The sequence below is a fragment of the Phanerochaete carnosa genome, assembly GCF_000300595.1.
Source record: "Phanerochaete carnosa HHB-10118-sp unplaced genomic scaffold PHACAscaffold_5, whole genome shotgun sequence".
NCBI classification, from domain to species: Eukaryota; Fungi; Basidiomycota; class Agaricomycetes; order Polyporales; family Phanerochaetaceae; genus Phanerochaete; species Phanerochaete carnosa.
Genome location: NW_006767632.1, coordinates 1,082,793 through 1,098,169, shown reverse-complemented (window position 1 = coordinate 1,098,169; position 15,377 = coordinate 1,082,793). Strand labels below are relative to the sequence as shown.

Here is a 15,377-nt window from a genome sequence, read left to right as displayed (position 1 = left end):
AACGTCAATATTCATTGGAACCCTGCGACACGACACGCGTCCAGCCTTGTGGCGATCCCTGGTAACCGTTCCCTATAAGCTCATTGCCTCATTGGGATGCATACGGTCGCACGTTACACAGCGACGCTAGCCGTAGACTCTAGAGCCAATTTAATCTCAGCAGCATAACATTCAAATCTAGAATCTACGTATTCTCGCGAATGTGAGTTGTGCATGCTGCTAGACCGCGAACAGAACAAGGAGAGCTCACCTTAGTCTTCGAGAACTTTAACACCTCTGAAGGCTGAGGCGAACCATAACTTCTTTCCCGTGGCAGGATCCCGGTCGCTCTCACCCAGCAGAAACCCACATTTCTTGTACAACCTTTTAACATGCTCCTCCGCGACATTCAAACAAATCTCTTCCTTGGCACCTTTCACGAGAGGGCCGTACGGTGTGCCGTCAAACCCTAGCGGCTGTGCTCCAAGGAAGTACCGCATCATCGCCACGGTCATCGCTTCTGCTATGCCCTTGCGTCGGTGATCTGACGAGACATAAAGGTTGCGTATGGCCACGGTTCGGAATTGTTGTTCGACCTGTCGCAATATACCCTGCGATCTCTCCCTGCTCTCGGCAGACCCATATCTCACCCGACCGGACGGACATGTCCATCTTCGTCCTCGCTTCCCAGGTAGACGCCGTGTTGGGGCTCGAGCGGGAGAAATCGAGAAAAAGATGTGCAAGTGTCTCCACATCATCTGGGCTTGCCAGCTCTATTCTGTACTTTGAAAGCACTAGCGACGACGGGGGCAGCGTAGCGAGGGTAGCGAAAGAGGCTTTGGAGCGGAAAAAGGTGGGAAGAGCTTCGATGCGTAGCCCGCGGGCAGTCATGCCGGAGACCCATGCGTCTATGAAGGCATCCACCAAAAAATCGGGACTGAGGACGTTATCGAACGATTTTGGATCGACGACCATGGGAAGGAAAGAAACTAATCGCGAGATTGCTGCCTTCGCATTTGGCCGTACAAGTTCCCTGTCCCTCGGGCTGCCCAAAACCCAAGGGAAGTCACTAGCGACCTTGACCAGTGTCAACCTTGTAGAAGTTAGGCTGAACTTTTGACTGAGCACAAGTTCGCCGTGAATACTTACGCTAGGACATCTCCGTCGTATACACCAACAAGCGTCCTGGAATCCTCTGTGATATTTCGCACTCGTATTTGTTGCTCATCCATGCTATCCATGAGCGCGCCGAGCGAGAGGTTCATCAAGCTGTCATCGCTGCTTTTGACCGCTTCGAGAAACTCGTAAGGGTTCGAGAACCCTACAACACGTGAAAAACCAGTGGCCATCGGTGGTCTGAGGTAGAGTGCTGCGGGGACCCTACCGCCTACATAGCGCTCGCTTTCCTGTGCTTTGCATTGACTCGTCAGACACTAACGATAACGGCATTTTTACCCATGGAATACTTATCGAACTGTTCTCAGCGGAATAACACTTTCATCCAGAAACTATACATACGTATTCTCAGAATGTAGGCTGCACATGCTGTAAAGCGAAGATCGCCTCAAACAGTCCACTCTACTCGAGCTCATCGAGGAATCTGACACCTCTGAAGGCTGAGGCGAACCATCCTTTCTTTCCTGTGGTGGGATCCCGGCTACCCTCGCCCAACAAAAACCCGCATCTCTTGTACAATCTTTGGACATGCTCCTCCGCGACGTTCAAACAGATCTCCTCCTTAATGCCTTTCGTGGGAGGACCGTCTGGCGCGCCACCAAAACCTAGCGGCTGCGCTCCAAGGAAGTATCGCATTACGGCCACGGTCATCGCTTCTGCAACACCCTTCCGTCGATGGCGTGGTGAAACATAAAGGTTGCGTATGGCCACGGTTCGGAATGTTGTTCGACCTGTTGCGATATACCCTGCAATCTCTCCCTGCTCTCGGCAGACCCATATCTCTCTTAACTGGATGGACATGTCCATCTTCACCCTCGCTTCCCCGATAGACGCCGCGTTGGGTCCCGAACCCGAGAAGCCAGTGTAAAGGTGTGCAAGTATCTCCACATTATCTGGGCTTGCCAGCTCTATTCTGTACTTTGAAAGCACTAGCGACGGCAGGGGCAGCGTAGCGAGGGTAGCGAAAGAGGCTTTTGAGCGGAAAAAGGTGGGAAGAGCTTCGATGCGTAGCCCGCGGGCAGTCATGCCGGAGACCCATGCGTCTATGAAGGCATCCACCAAAGATTCGGGACCGAAGAGATTGTCGAACAGTTTTGGATCAATGATCGAGGGGAGGAAGGAAACTAATAGCGAGATTGCTGTCTTCGCATTTGGCCCGACGGGTTCACTGTCCCCCGGGCAGCCTAGAACCCAAGCGAAATCGCCAACGACCTTGACCAGTGCCAGCCTTGTACAAACTGAGGATAAGCTTCTTCAAACTGAGCACTAGTCCGGCACAAAATACTTACACTAGGGCATCTCCGTCGTATACACCAACAAGCGTCCTGGAATCCTCTGTGATATTTCGCACTCGTATTTGTTGCTCATCCATGCTATCCATGAGTGCGCCGAGTGGGAAGTTCATGAAGCTGTCATCGTTGCCTTTGACCGCTTCGAGAAACTCGTAAGGGTTCGAAAACCCTACAACACGTAAGTTAGCCATCGGTGGTTCGTAGTAGAGTGCTGCAAGGAACTTACCGCCTATATAGCACTACACAGGCGCGGTGAGTCATGCGTATACGCTCGCTTTGAATTTCCTATACTTTGCACTGACTTGCTACTGACTACGCCCTATCAGCGGTTAGATGTTGACGTGCCACGCTTCACTAAAATTCTAGGGTCAGGATCGACAATAGCACTTCTCGCCGTAGAGTGCAGGTTGCAGCAATGCAGACTAACGTCCAGTGCACAACGCGGCACTCAACGCGAAGTGCTTGCCAGGCGTATGGCTCAAGCGGTACACTTGGACCCGCCGAACAGGTGTTAACAATTTCAGTCGAGTGATTACAATCCGATGGAGGTACAGGATGCTCAACCTCTATGGAGCACATGTAGAAGCACAGTCTATGGATATCTGGTTTTTGGCGAGGATCCGGACGAGGACTATAAGTTCAATTTGAGTGATGGCATCAGAACAAGCAAACCGAACGCGATAACCGCAGCGTCATCGACAGCATCGCACATCTTCCACTCAGCCTTCATCACCACCCCGCCGTCGCAGTTGTAGACTGAACAGAGTCCTCTGCAATATTTTTTAAAGCATGTCTGCTCCTGAAATCTTCTCTCTCGGTCAAACCCATATCACATCTCATACTTTCAACGCCGATCGCAGCCGTGAGTAGAGGTGAATCCGCTTTAGACATTCAGCACTGAAATTGCGTCCCCCTTCAGAAGTTGCGGTGAGCTTGAACTCCAGAGATGTTCAGATATTTGCTCGCCAAGGGAACGACTGGACGCCCACTGAAACCCTTTCTGAGGTGTGCCACTTTGTCCCTGGGGGTGCCATAATTACTCATCATGCCACAGCACGACAAGCTCATCACGTCCATTGACTGGGCTCCGAATTCCAATCGTATCGTCACTTCCGCCCAGGATAGAAACGCATATGTCTGGCAGCAGACTCCTGACCCACAGACCGGACGCTCGATCTGGAAGCCTACGCTTGTGCTTCTCCGCATCAACCGCGCTGCGACGTATGTGAAGTGGAGTCCCAACGAGGATAAGTTTGCTGTGGCCAGTGGTGCTCGGTGCGTACCCCTGGAGGCACAAGAGGCACAAGAGGCACGAGCTAACAGGCACCTGTAGTGCTATCGCCATTTGCTCGTTTGATCCCGAGGGCGACTGGTGGGTTTCCCGTCTCTTGAAGAAGCCCATCAGGTCCACAGTTTTTTCCGTCGACTGGCATCCAAACAATGTTCTTCTCGCCGCCGGAGGCGCGGACATGAAAGCCCGTGTCTTCTCCGCTTACATTAAGGATGTTGACAAGCGGTAAGTGTCTCGTGTGTGCGCTGTAATACCTGGCATTGAGTGTCGATAATGCAGTCCTTCCCCCTCAGTCTGGGGTGAAAAGCTTCCTTTCAACACCATTTGCGGCGAGTATGCTAGCTCTTCTGGTGGTTGGGTCCATTCCGTTGGCTTCTCTCCTTCTGGAGACGCTCTTGCATTTGCCGGTATGTTTTTGGTTTTGTATGATCGATGACCACCTCTGAGCAAGCTTGTGATAGGTCACGACAGCTCTGTCACTGTCGTCTACCCTAGCAGCCAGGCTATCTACCATATCAAGATGACTACGCTGCCTTTGGTCACGTTGACCTGGACTAGCGAGGAGGCACTGGTTGCCGCTGGACACGATTGCCAGCCCTTCGTGTTCTCTGGGAACGAGGGCGGGTGGCAACTCATAGGCACGCTGGACGACCCCAACCAGAACAAGACATCTGGTCGCTCTGGGTCTGGCGGCGCGCCTTCCCCGGTTGGACGCCTCCAAAGCTCCGCGTTCAACTCCTTCCGTAACGCGGATAGCCGTGGTCTCTCCGGCCCCGGTGCTCCTGACGGCGGCAAGTCAAACGACACTGAGCTCTTCACCGTGCATCAGAATACAATCACTACCATCAGACCTTACGACGGTGCCCCCGGGGCGGTATCCAGAGTTAGCACCTCTGGTGTGGATGGCAAGTTGGTCATCTGGGATGCAAGCGCAATTAGTCCCGTCAGTGTCGGCTCCCTCGCGGGCAAGATGGGTGGCATGAGCCTCCGGTAAATCCACGATATGCCTCTCTGTAGCGTAGTGTAAATTAGAGTGGTCAGCTTTGATATGAACGGATGCTTTTTGCGTGAACTAGGCCCATGATGCTTTGTTCGAGGCAGCGTGATTGAATCCGAGGAATAGGCGCCACGTTTCTCTACCATTCACGACCATCTTTGCGACAAGCAAGAGCTCTCGTGCTTACTTCACCACGCCCGCCTGCGTCGCCTTGAAGAAACAGTGGCAGCACGAGTAGGCCACGATGTCCCTCCTTTCAGACAGGCAAAAGGAAGAACTGTACGTTCTACGCTCCTTGTAAAGCTCAGTATTATACTGGGCAAGTCGCGAGCGCGTTCATATTATGTCTCTTCAGCCACAAGTCCATCCTGGAATATCTGCATGCCAATAATTTTATGGAATCATACAATGCTCTCAAGGCAGACACGGGAGTCGATTACACGCCGGACGCCAAGTCCAGGTACGGGGGCCTGCTCGAGAAAAAGTGGACGAGTGTGATTCGGCTGCAGAAGAAGGTCAGCATGTCCCCCGGCTAGCTGTATGCGTTCTCTTGTTTCGTTGGCTAAGTTCTATTTCTCTCGAGCAGATCATGGACTTGGAGAATCGAAATGCAGCTCTGCAAGAAGAGCTTTCTCTCGCACCCGCGAAACGTGCTGCCCTTCAGACAGATTGGGTGCCGAGGGCACCGGCATCCTACACGCTCACAGGCCATCGTGGTGAGATCACGAGGGTTGCCTTTCATCCTATGTTCAATCTGCTCGCGTCCGCGAGTCAGGATGCCACTGTGAAGGTTTGGGACTGGGAGACGGGCGAATTCGAACGGACGCTGAAGGGCCATACGAGACATGTCACCGATCTTGACTTCGATAGCAAGGGGAAGCTGTTAGGTATGTACCTATCCTGAGCTAAGTATATATGCACTGAATATACCCCTTCTCGTGCCCCATGCCAGTCACTTGCTCATCTGATCTATTTATCAAGATATGGGACGTCGAAAATGAGTGGAAGAACACTAAAACCTTCCCTGGACACGAGCACACCGTGTCCGCTGTGCGCTTTATGCCTGGAGACCAGCAAGTGGTTAGTGCTAGCCGAGATCGCACTATCCGGATATTTGACGTAGCGTCGACGTTCGTACCCTGCCTGACTCGAGCATTCCGGTGTCGCTTACCATGTACCTGGTAGACATCTCATTCGGACCATTACTGGTCATTCAGAGTGGGTGCGATGTGTAACGCCGTCAGATGATGGCAAGCTTCTTGCCAGTTCTTCGAAGGATCACGTAAGTCTCGCCGGTATAACCCTGCGTGTATGCGCTAAAATATAGCATAGACCCTACGATGCATCGACCCTACGACTGGTGAGACGAAGATGGAGTTTAGAGGACACGAGAACGATGTAGAAGTGGTAGTGTTTGCTCCTGCTACTGCCTATGGCCCCGTCCGTGAGCTAGCTGGCATACCAGTAAGTCTTCAAATCACTGCGAGCCTTTATCCCTTTTCTGATTTGCCCATGCAGAATACGGATAAGTCAAAACGGCCGGGCCAGTACGTCGCGAGTGGAAGCAGAGACAAGACGATCAAGATCTGGGATACCCAAACAGGGCAGCTGCTCAGGACACTGGTAGGCATCTTCGCTCGAGAGTTGACATACTCTCAACGAACCCTCTCCCTAGAGCGGACACGACAATTGGGTTCGTGCGATTGTATTCCATCCTAGTGGCAAATACTTGCTGTCGGGCTCCGATGACCATACAATCCGAGTGTGGGAACTCGCCACTGGACGCTGTGTGAAGACCGTCCAAGCGCATTCACATTTCGTAACATGTCTCGCGTGGGGTCGGCAGCCTACTTCTACCAACGAGAACGGAGCATCAACAAATGGATCCCCAGCACCAGAGCTAGAGAAGATAATCAACGTTGTTGCAACAGGAAGTGTAGATCAGACTGTTAAGATATGGTTGCCATAATGAGGTTCTCCCACTGCTGTCTTTATTGACCCATCTGGATTTATTCCTCTCCCGATATTCCGCACGTTCTTTGTGCTGTATATTCTGTTTCCCAGTAGGCGTCTTCACATCTCCCGCCCCTGGACGCAGCGCTGACTGTATTCTGTATTTAGTAGATTTTTACCCATTCATACGACTCGACGGCACACTGTTACACTCTGCACGGCACGCTTTTCTGTTTCATACTACTAGCATTGCATCATTTCTCCTGCTCTCGCTGCATTCATTCGTTTCTTTTTCGCTGTTGCCCTTCTGTCGCTGTCTTACTATATGTTCACGACTCATACCCATATTCGTATCATTTTGGCTAGATCACTCGTAGTCCTCGGAATCGCGAACTCCCGGAGCAGATCGTTGGGAAATGCTAGTCGCCTGAGTGTGTGTGAAGTGTCTTCGACATGGGCCAGATTTCGAGTGGTTATTGGGCAGCTTGAAAGGGCTTCTCGGACAATCGGATTGTCATAAAGGGGTATCCAGGTAATTCGGGTACGGTACATTCCCTCGTCGTAAGTGTACATTAACTGATAAATACTGGCTATCTTGGCCTTATACCAGGGGCTCACCATCATCATAAATGAACCTCCACAATGCGTCCGGGTCCTTGTAGTCATGGTGCACGATACTGACGAGCCACCGTTTGTTCCTGATACTCTGAAGAAGTCTGCGCTCTTCTGAGTCTGGGGGATAGTGTGATGCCCACTCTGCCCAAATGTTGAAGGCTTCTTCCTATAAGGCAAAGATGTTGTCGTTGACAACAGGCTCGCTAAGTCTTCGGAAGGAACATACCTTCCAGGCCAGGAAAGACTCTTTCTCAATAATAGTAGACTGCGCGACCTCTTGGCCGGGAAAAATACCCCAGGTGACCGCATTCCTCCCCCCCTTAGGCACGTTCGTGCGGAAATCATCTTCGAGGTTGCCTGCGAAAAAGTCGACCAGTCCTTGCCCACGCTCGCGCACCTTTTTCTCGATCTTGTCGACGACGTCCTTCTCAACAAAGAACTCGACGAAGGACTTCTGGTAGACATAACCGCCCTTTGGTCCCCAGCCGACGACCTCGTCCGACGACTTGGCGCCGTCGACTGCAGGCTGCGAGCCGATCGTCCACCAGCATTTCTTCGTCAGCCATTCCAGGTGTCGAATGATCATGAGCGACTCGGGGGAAAGCGGTTCGGGGGAGAACGGTGTCGTGATTATCTTAGAGTGCAGGTAGCGGAGGAAGACATTCAGAATATCCTCCTCTGTCTTCGGGTGCCCCCAATGTGCAAGGACTTGATTGCGCTAGCGCGAGTGCGGGATGAGTTTGCTGGCGTTATGAATGAGCGAGGTTGCATACCGAGACGGTAGTCGTTCCCCAAGGATTAGGGCCACCGAATGCAGGACTTTTGTAGTCTCCGAAACGGCCATTAGGGAAGTCATCCCAGGTAGCTGCGCTATTAAGCTCTCCTTTCCCTGCCTCAGTCTCGGTGTTCGCTATGACAGCAAGCTTGCTGGTTGCAGAGTCAGTAGCTTTCTGGGGAGTGATAGTAAAGTCAGATTGTCGGGGTATTGCAGAGGTCGGCGTGCTGGTGCCAGAGATGTCCTGTGGTATCGTCTGTGTACAGTTGCTAACATAAATGCTGGGTTTTACTTACGGCAATTAATTTGTTAGTTATTTTGGAGTAATTCGGTGCTCCCCAACCGAGGCCCTCAATGACACGTTGCACACTCTTTTCCAGGTTCAAAGTACAGAGATGAACACCAGGGATGTTTGCCTCTGAAGTCAATCGCTCGATCATCTCGATGGCAAGCTTAACACCATAATCCTTAACCTTTTGGTCATCATGCTGAGGGAAGTATTTCGCATTAGTAGATACGTAGCAGATCAAGTCGAGACAAACATACGCGAATTTCCGCGAGATCGGCCATAAGCTTGTGCGGTACGCGGGTGCCACAGAGCTTCGTCAAGCGAAGGAAGGAAGCATAAGTCTGAATCGGCATAATGCCGGGCACGATGGGTACGGTAATGCCTGCAGTTGCAAGGGCGTTAGAGAAGGTGAGATGTAGGGAGTATTTGAAATATTACCTTTCTCGCGCACCTTTCGTTCCCAACGCAGGAACCCGTCTACATCGTAGAAGAGCTGTGTTATGATGAGGTCTGCACCCGCATCGATCTTCTGCTTCAAGTATTCAATCTCGCCATCCTCATCAGTCTGGCTTTCGGGATGTCCATCAGGGTAACCTAGAGAGCTTGGTGTCAACAAAGAGCAGTAAGGACAGCGAGATGAATTGTAACCTGCCACGGCGATGCTGAAGTTGGAGTATTCAGGGAGAGTCCTGATGTACCGCACCAGATCTGCTCCGTGTACGAAGCGAGGATCGGTTGGAATCCACTCTTCATCCCCTCTAGGTGCGTCTAATGGCATTATTAGTGGTTAATGGACATTGCTTGTGGTTGACTCACCGCCTCGGAGAGCAAGTAAACTAGTGATTCCTCGTTCTTTCGCGGCCTATAACACGCTTGGGTACACAGTCGATGCAATAGGTGGTAACACGCACCTTCAAAGCCTCGTCTATAGAGCCCTTCTCCATGTTCGTACACGTGAGATGCATGACCGTGTCAAGACCATACTCTTGCTGGGTTATGCCCGCGAGCTCTAGGCTGCGCTCTCTAGTGCTGCCCCCTGCGCCCCATGTTATAGAGGCCGCAAGGAGCCCTAACGCTGCAAGTCGTGAGATACGAGCCAACAGGTTTTCAAAGCCCTGCTGTGATGTCAATACAGAGGATAGGTCCCCATTAATCGAAAGCACGCGACCTGGTCCGTTTTTGGCGGGAAGAACTCGAGGGTAAAGAAAGGCCTTTCGCCCTCATAATTTGCTATTTTGTCTGCGAGCCTCATGACTTGTCTGCAAAGAATCTTGTACGAGAGTAAGCGAGCGCAGACGAGTCGGAATGTGTGTAGAGATGACGGGAGAAATGCGCAATACGGAGCAAAATTCATGGGCGCCAAAATTATCCGGTTCCCCGGATTCTCGGGCGCTCTAGATGAGACGTCGCACCGGCGGCAGCGCGCCACGACGGCCATCTTCCCTGCTCTCATCCGCCGTCACATAACCTCTACTCCCCTTGCTTAATTATCAGGAATTCCATTAATTCTACGTGAAGATCAAGCATGGCAGCAGCATCCCCAGTCACAGCCGACTTCTCCTCACCGCCGCTCAAGCGAAGCAAGATTGTCCTGCTTGGGGACCAAAGCGTCGGAAAGACGAGTTTAATCACGAGGCGAGTTGTGTCCCTACGTTTGACGTGCGTACTGTCTGTGTTGATGGAGTACACTAACGGCATATGCAGATTCATGTATGACACGTTCGACAACACGTACCAAGCTACTATCGGAATCGACTTCCTGAGCAAAGCCATGTACCTAGAAGACCGGACTGTCCGGTTACAGCTTTGGGATACTGCGGGGCAAGTACGTACCCGTCTCTAGACCGGAAGGATTACGTTTAACACTACGTGCTTGCGTAGGAACGCTATCGGTCCCTCATACCGTCGTACATCCGCGACTGCTCAGTGGCCATAGTGGTATTCGACATAACCAGTAAGTGGAAGCGAAACCACCTCTCAGCCTTTATCGATATCGTATTTGTAGATCGACAGTCCTTCCTGTCCACCTCCAAATGGATAGACGATGTTCGCTCGGAGCGAGGGAACGACGTAATCGTCGTCCTCGTAGGCAACAAGGCGGACCTGTCGGACAAGCGGTATGATCCTTTGACACGCTTCTTGAACGCATGCTTAGGCGATATCCAGACAAGTCACACTCGAGGAGGCGAATGCGAAAGCGTCGGAGCTAAACCTCATGTTCATGGAAACGTCGGCGAAGGCTGGGCACAATGTGAAGAGTCTGTTCAAGAAGATCGCCATGTCGCTGGTGGGCATGGAGAAGGAGGGTGAGCAACAGGAGGCACAAAACGCCAGTAAGTGTCCCCGCAGTTCATATGCCATGCTGCAACTTAACGGCTACCCACAGAAATCGATGTCACATCGACACCAGCAAACGAAGTCCCGGACGCTTCGCAATGCCAGTGCTAGGCCCTCAGACTCACCGCCACGCTTGTAGGAGATGCCATCACGGAAGGCGATGTGCATCATGTGCTCGAGGAGGGATGCGCCTCGCTGTTTAGATTCCCTTGTTGCCGCTGATGATTTCGGTGATTCGACCTCCTGTGTTGTGCATTTATGGATGTATATCAGGCATCTCCGTCGTGCCTGGGCACGGTGTATCGTACAGCAACTATACATTTGGATCTTGTGTGCAAGGAGGTTAGCCTCTATTCATAGTGTTGCCCGCGCCCTTTGGGTGTGTGTCGCTGTATTGCGCCCATTTCTCGTCCTTCTGTCGTTTCTCTTCCGCTCTCTGCTCACCGAAAGCGGTGCCATCCTTCTCGGAATCAAGCTGCAATTGTTCTGAAGTTGTCAGCTTGCTTTCCGACGCGGAGCTGGACGACCACTTAGTCGATATTCTCAAATGAGAAGAAGCGCAGTTACGTACCCTCCGCCTGTAATGACGTTGCCCCGCTGCTGTTCTATCTCGAGATATTCGTCGATGGACATGGTCGGTAACCTGTGATCTGGTTGGAACACTTGAGCTTGCAGTCGTACACGGTCCGAAGCTCCAGACGGCAGAATGGTAAAAGGTCTCAAGGGCTAGAGAGGCACATCAGATTGTCCCTATCGAGGATTACAGTTTTGCTTACCTTCCCCTGCGGGTCCAGTAAGGGTCCTTTTCCGTCCGTTCCATCCCTAGGTACTGAGTCTAGTCTCCACATGTCATCTTGTTCCTGTGCTTTGTCTTGCCTCTGGCGTGTGTCGCCTGAGGGTTCGGGTGGAGGCGGCCTACTCTTTAGCAGGTCATACTCCTGCTCTAGACTCTCTAGCGAAGTCTGCGCTTGTGCATACGTCAGCCGGAAGAGCATTGAAGTAGCTGTACGAAGAATCTCCTCCGTTTCAGAGTCCTCGGCTTCAAGAGCTGAGTGAGCATCAGCGGGGTACGTGGGCAAGAGGGACGCGATGAGTTCGAGATCGGAGGAAGGCTGGCCGCTCCCCTGGTACCGTCGCTTTCGCATAGCCTGAACGATATCCTGGGTGAGAAATTCTAGTGTAACGTAACTATCGCACTGACCTCAATCGTTCCCCTCAGTTCCTTTTCCTTCTGGTACTGTTTGATCTTCAGCTCACGGCGCTTGGCAGGATCTGTCATCGAGCTCGTCTTCTTTCCGTACAGCTCCTTCTCAGGAGTGGGTATAATCTCATAGTTCTCCAGATAGCTGAGGTACTCCTTTAGATACACCTGAGAGCAATTGTCACTGGTCAGCGAGATACTCTAAATATGAAAAGACCGACCTGCGCACGGCTTATATGAGCTACACGCTCCTCTAGTTCCGCCGCCCTCGCGCGATTTTCCACCTCTGCTAGCGTAAAAGGGACAAAGAGGTATAGGAGATCTTTGGTGGCAATGTCATGCAGTGTTTCGTTCGGACTGAAGAGTGCAAGATCTCTGACGCGAGAACGGACGATGTTCAAGTCAGTTAACGCAGATTGTACAAGATTCTGTAGAGTTATAGCACATTCATCTTTACGCAAGGCAATCAGGAAGGAATTGTGGGGCTTACTTGCGTCTCGTTCTCGATTGCAGGCAGGTTAGATGCCTTCGCCGCCGTATTCAGCGCGCGATTGAAGAGATTACCGAGTGGTAAATCCATAGGTACTGTATAGCGATGCGGAGCGAAGTCGGCACAAGAAACGATAGTGGTCAGAGTACAAGATTCGGGAAGTGGTTCGCGTCCTCGCATAACACTCTAGGACGCGTTACGTTCTGTAACACATACGTAATGCGTGACAGAGCGGACGCCAGGCATACGCTTGCCACGTGCTGGGAATGGCCTGCCTGATGCGTAATGTGCGGGGGACGCAAGCGGACCTGCTGCTTGTCCAAGACCCGTAACGACACCCTTACAAGCGACCTTGGGTCGTCTGCCATCCCTCCTGGCTTTCTTATAAAACTATAAATGCTTCAAAAATGCCAAAGTCTCCTCCAAACTCTTCTGTTCGCCCCATATCGTCCTCCCGGTCGCTCCACGGCTCGCAGTCTATATTTCCAGGAGCTAGCAGCTCGCGTCCGTTCCTCAACATGCTCAACCCGATGATGGGTCGTGGGTATCAAGGTTACATGCAGGCTAACCAGTCTATTCTGGAAGAGGAGGAAGAGGACGATAACGGACACGCGGCCGGTGACATTGAGGCGGGGCATGTGCACCGCAGTTCGTCCACCTCCAAGAGCAAGCAGCGGCGTGCGGCATGGGGTGGAGACGCCTCGGAGATGAACGTTCTGAGGCCCAATATCAAACAGGACGATGCGAGGCACGAGAACGACTCGTCCGACGACGAGGTTCCTCAGGACTTCATGATCGAGGCTGCTACTCCTGCTCCTAGTGGTCGCAAACTTCATTCTCCGACTACACCGCGCCCATCTTCACACAAGGGCAAAGAGCGCGAGACCAGCAAGCGTCCATTGTACTCTACAGGACGCAAGCCTATGCCGCCCGTCCTGCCCACTACATCTACCCCGCTGTCAATACCGCCACGACCCTCGGAGCTGGACGTGGAAGACAGTGCGTTAGCTGCTCCGCCTCTGGAAGAGCATAAGCCCAAACAGATGCGTGGCTTGGACGCATATGAACGCGCTTTGTGGAACTGGGTAAACGTGTATAATCTCGATGCGTTCCTCCAAGAAACGTATTACTATTACGAGGGCAAGGGAATCTACAGCATAGCCCTGTCCCGTGGGCTGAATCTGCTGTCGGTAATCATCTGGTCTGCCGCCTCCGTACGTAGAGTAATTGATTTCTCTCCCTAGGACCGTCGGCTTTGTCATTGGATTTTCCACCTTCCTTTTGGGATGTGTGGATTACTCACGAATTCGCCATGATCAAGCAACTCGACTATCAGACGTGGTCGTTTCACGTTGCGTGTCTAGGTACGGTAGTCCCTTTTTCCCCCCAAAGTGACGCCTTCGCTAATTAGCTCACAGGTTTTCCGGTTTCACGCTGTTACTGTTCATGCTGTTCGTTGCCTTCTTCCTGTGGCAATTTCTGGCATACGTCATGAGCGTAATTCGTTTGATGGACATGTATAGCTTCTACACATACCTGTTGCGTATTCCCGATGTAAGACAGCACGCGCACGTCCACTTTGTTCTAGCTGACTATACGAAAATAGGCAGACATTCAAACCATCTCTTGGCCGGAAGTGGTTCGACGTATCGGCGCAATTCGAGAAGAGAACCCCTTGACGGCTATATCTTCAGCTGGAACAGCATCAGTCACTGCCAAGCTGGATGCACATGACATCGCCAACCGTATCATGCGGCAGGAAAATTACCTCATCGCGCTCTTCAACAAGGAGCTTCTCGATTTGCGCATTCCCTTGCCACCGCTTCTTCGACGCTGGGTCGGCGAAGAAGAGGGCAAGGGTAGGATGCTCACGAGAGTCTTGGAGTGGAATCTCAGGTTTTGCCTGATGGAGTTTCTCTTCAACAGGAGCGGTAAAGTGAGGAGGATATTCCTGAACAGCAGGAATAGACCACAGTTGATCGAAGGGTACGTTGCGGGTGAGACACCACAGAGCATAAGCTGACCCACTTTAGGTTGAAGCGACGATTCATCTTCATGGGCATCTTGAACGCTATTTTTGCTCCGCTTATCGTCTTATACCTCCTCATGTACTCATTCTTCCGGTATTTTGAGGTATGTTGGTCTGTCAATTAGCTGGGCTCTTCTAACGCGAACCGTGCTGCAGGAGTACCACAATAACCCATCGAATATGAGTGGCCGACGATATACTCCCTTTGCGCAATGGAAGTTCCGAGAGTTCAATGAGCTTCCTCATAATTTTGCACGAAGGCTGAACGAGTCGTCTCCCACCGCTAGCCTGTACATTGGACAGTTTCCCAACGAGAAAGTCACGATTATCGTTCGGTGCGTTGTCTCTGCGAATTGCGATGAAATCTGCATTCACAAAACCTAGTTTCGTGGCGTTTATTGCAGGCTCATTTGCCGCTGTCCTGCTGCTAGCTTCTGTTCTTGACCCCGACATGATTGTTCACTTCGAGATCACCCCTCATCGGACTGTTCTGTTCTACCTGACACTCTTCGGCTCCATCCTTGCTGTTGCGCGAGGCATGATTCCAGAAGAGAACAGAGTGTTCGACCCGGAGATGCTCATGACGGATGTTATACAGTACACGCATTACATGCCCGACGAATGGAAGGATCAGTTACACTCCAAGAAGGTACTTGCTTAAATAAGACCGTTTGTTGTTGCAGTGGCTTATACGCATCTCTCAGGTTCACCAAGAGTTCGGAGAACTGTTCCAGATGAAGATTGTCATCTACACGCAGGAACTGCTCTCAGTGCTGCTCACGCCATTTGTTCTCTGGTACTCCCTTCCCAATTGTGCACCAGCCATCATCGATTTCTTCAGGGAGTTTAGCGTTCATGTTGACGGACTCGGCTATGTCTGTAGCTTTGCCGTGTTCGACTTCCAGAGGCATGGCAACGTAAAGGTCGGTTGCTTTTCATGATTATATAGGTGT

The 15,377-nt window shown here is 51.8% G+C and overlaps 8 protein-coding genes across 8 annotated transcripts; 4 read left to right on the top strand and 4 right to left on the bottom strand.

Annotated features, from left to right (window-relative positions):
- Positions 1-251: 251 nt before the first annotated feature.
- Positions 252-1,328, bottom strand: PHACADRAFT_208797 (uncharacterized protein; the record flags this gene model as incomplete). Its single annotated transcript, XM_007395552.1, has 3 exons — positions 252-523; positions 576-1,072; positions 1,129-1,328. The coding sequence occupies 3 exons, from the start codon at positions 1,326-1,328 to the stop codon at positions 252-254; spliced, it is 969 nt and encodes a 322-aa protein (XP_007395614.1).
- A 154-nt stretch (positions 1,329-1,482) lies between these two features.
- Positions 1,483-2,649, bottom strand: PHACADRAFT_208796 (uncharacterized protein). The gene is made up of 2 exons (XM_007395551.1): positions 2,445-2,649; positions 1,483-2,383 (listed from the first exon to the last, which is right to left on the bottom strand). The coding sequence occupies exons 1-2, from the start codon at positions 2,636-2,638 to the stop codon at positions 1,558-1,560; spliced, it is 1,020 nt and encodes a 339-aa protein (XP_007395613.1). The 5' UTR covers positions 2,639-2,649; the 3' UTR covers positions 1,483-1,557.
- A 540-nt stretch (positions 2,650-3,189) lies between these two features.
- On the top strand, positions 3,190-4,808 carry PHACADRAFT_255781 (uncharacterized protein). The gene is made up of 6 exons (XM_007395550.1): positions 3,190-3,309; positions 3,367-3,452; positions 3,502-3,722; positions 3,781-3,963; positions 4,018-4,145; positions 4,200-4,808. Exons 1-6 carry the CDS (start codon positions 3,237-3,239, stop codon positions 4,730-4,732), a joined length of 1,224 nt encoding a protein of 407 aa, XP_007395612.1. The 5' UTR covers positions 3,190-3,236; the 3' UTR covers positions 4,733-4,808.
- A 171-nt stretch (positions 4,809-4,979) lies between these two features.
- On the top strand, positions 4,980-6,704 carry PHACADRAFT_93386 (uncharacterized protein; the record flags this gene model as incomplete). Its single annotated transcript, XM_007395549.1, has 8 exons — positions 4,980-5,032; positions 5,067-5,250; positions 5,322-5,622; positions 5,688-5,865; positions 5,921-6,017; positions 6,068-6,199; positions 6,254-6,358; positions 6,411-6,704. 8 exons carry the CDS (start codon positions 4,980-4,982, stop codon positions 6,702-6,704), a joined length of 1,344 nt encoding a protein of 447 aa, XP_007395611.1.
- A 124-nt stretch (positions 6,705-6,828) lies between these two features.
- On the bottom strand, positions 6,829-9,702 carry PHACADRAFT_208793 (uncharacterized protein). The gene is made up of 10 exons (XM_007395548.1): positions 9,536-9,702; positions 9,279-9,482; positions 9,184-9,229; positions 9,016-9,135; positions 8,806-8,961; positions 8,625-8,749; positions 8,375-8,566; positions 8,077-8,322; positions 7,530-8,021; positions 6,829-7,469 (listed from the first exon to the last, which is right to left on the bottom strand). Exons 1-10 carry the CDS (start codon positions 9,617-9,619, stop codon positions 7,290-7,292), a joined length of 1,845 nt encoding a protein of 614 aa, XP_007395610.1. The 5' UTR covers positions 9,620-9,702; the 3' UTR covers positions 6,829-7,289.
- A 73-nt stretch (positions 9,703-9,775) lies between these two features.
- PHACADRAFT_184090 (uncharacterized protein) lies at positions 9,776-10,717 on the top strand. The gene is made up of 4 exons (XM_007395547.1): positions 9,776-10,026; positions 10,072-10,192; positions 10,249-10,321; positions 10,349-10,717. Exons 1-4 carry the CDS (start codon positions 9,893-9,895, stop codon positions 10,675-10,677), a joined length of 657 nt encoding a protein of 218 aa, XP_007395609.1. The 5' UTR covers positions 9,776-9,892; the 3' UTR covers positions 10,678-10,717.
- Positions 10,718-10,731: 14 nt separating this feature from the next.
- Positions 10,732-12,538, bottom strand: PHACADRAFT_120474 (uncharacterized protein). The gene is made up of 6 exons (XM_007395546.1): positions 12,396-12,538; positions 12,127-12,333; positions 11,906-12,073; positions 11,481-11,852; positions 11,276-11,430; positions 10,732-11,222 (listed from the first exon to the last, which is right to left on the bottom strand). Exons 1-6 carry the CDS (start codon positions 12,483-12,485, stop codon positions 11,048-11,050), a joined length of 1,167 nt encoding a protein of 388 aa, XP_007395608.1. The 5' UTR covers positions 12,486-12,538; the 3' UTR covers positions 10,732-11,047.
- A 900-nt stretch (positions 12,539-13,438) lies between these two features.
- PHACADRAFT_95774 (uncharacterized protein) lies at positions 13,439-15,365 on the top strand (the record flags this gene model as incomplete). The annotated part of the gene is made up of 8 exons (XM_007395545.1): positions 13,439-13,581; positions 13,640-13,759; positions 13,814-13,949; positions 14,002-14,381; positions 14,429-14,528; positions 14,581-14,759; positions 14,809-15,073; positions 15,129-15,365. 8 exons carry the CDS (start codon positions 13,439-13,441, stop codon positions 15,363-15,365), a joined length of 1,560 nt encoding a protein of 519 aa, XP_007395607.1.
- Between the last annotated feature and the right edge of the window lie 12 nt (positions 15,366-15,377).

What these genes read in the sequence shown, in the direction of transcription:
- PHACADRAFT_208796 (XM_007395551.1), bottom strand. Translation starts at nt 2,638, where the DNA reads ATGGCTAACTTACGTGTTGTAGGGTTTTCGAACCCTTACGAGTTTCTC. An exon ending in TACGACGGAGATGCCCTAGT is followed by an intron (nt 2,384 to 2,444) that starts GTAAGTATTTTG and finishes AGTTTGTACAAG; the next exon opens with GCTGGCACTGGTCAAGGTCG.
- PHACADRAFT_255781 (XM_007395550.1), top strand. Translation starts at nt 3,237, where the DNA reads ATGTCTGCTCCTGAAATCTTCTCTCTCGGTCAAACCCATATCACATCT. An exon ending in TTTCAACGCCGATCGCAGCC is followed by an intron (nt 3,310 to 3,366) that starts GTGAGTAGAGGT and finishes GTCCCCCTTCAG; the next exon opens with AAGTTGCGGTGAGCTTGAAC. An exon ending in ATTAAGGATGTTGACAAGCG is followed by an intron (nt 3,964 to 4,017) that starts GTAAGTGTCTCG and finishes TCGATAATGCAG; the next exon opens with TCCTTCCCCCTCAGTCTGGG.
- PHACADRAFT_208793 (XM_007395548.1), bottom strand. Translation starts at nt 9,619, where the DNA reads ATGAGGCTCGCAGACAAAATAGCAAATTATGAGGGCGAAAGGCCTTTC. An exon ending in ACGAAAGGTGCGCGAGAAAG is followed by an intron (nt 8,750 to 8,805) that starts GTAATATTTCAA and finishes TTGCAACTGCAG; the next exon opens with GCATTACCGTACCCATCGTG. An exon ending in AGTCTTTCCTGGCCTGGAAG is followed by an intron (nt 7,470 to 7,529) that starts GTATGTTCCTTC and finishes TTTGCCTTATAG; the next exon opens with GAAGAAGCCTTCAACATTTG.
- PHACADRAFT_184090 (XM_007395547.1), top strand. Translation starts at nt 9,893, where the DNA reads ATGGCAGCAGCATCCCCAGTCACAGCCGACTTCTCCTCACCGCCGCTC. An exon ending in TTTGGGATACTGCGGGGCAA is followed by an intron (nt 10,193 to 10,248) that starts GTACGTACCCGT and finishes GTGCTTGCGTAG; the next exon opens with GAACGCTATCGGTCCCTCAT. An exon ending in AGTGGTATTCGACATAACCA is followed by an intron (nt 10,322 to 10,348) that starts GTAAGTGGAAGC and finishes ACCACCTCTCAG; the next exon opens with CCTTTATCGATATCGTATTT.
- PHACADRAFT_120474 (XM_007395546.1), bottom strand. Translation starts at nt 12,485, where the DNA reads ATGGATTTACCACTCGGTAATCTCTTCAATCGCGCGCTGAATACGGCG. An exon ending in CAATCGAGAACGAGACGCAA is followed by an intron (nt 12,334 to 12,395) that starts GTAAGCCCCACA and finishes ATAACTCTACAG; the next exon opens with AATCTTGTACAATCTGCGTT. An exon ending in AACGTCATTACAGGCGGAGG is followed by an intron (nt 11,223 to 11,275) that starts GTACGTAACTGC and finishes GTGGTCGTCCAG; the next exon opens with CTCCGCGTCGGAAAGCAAGC.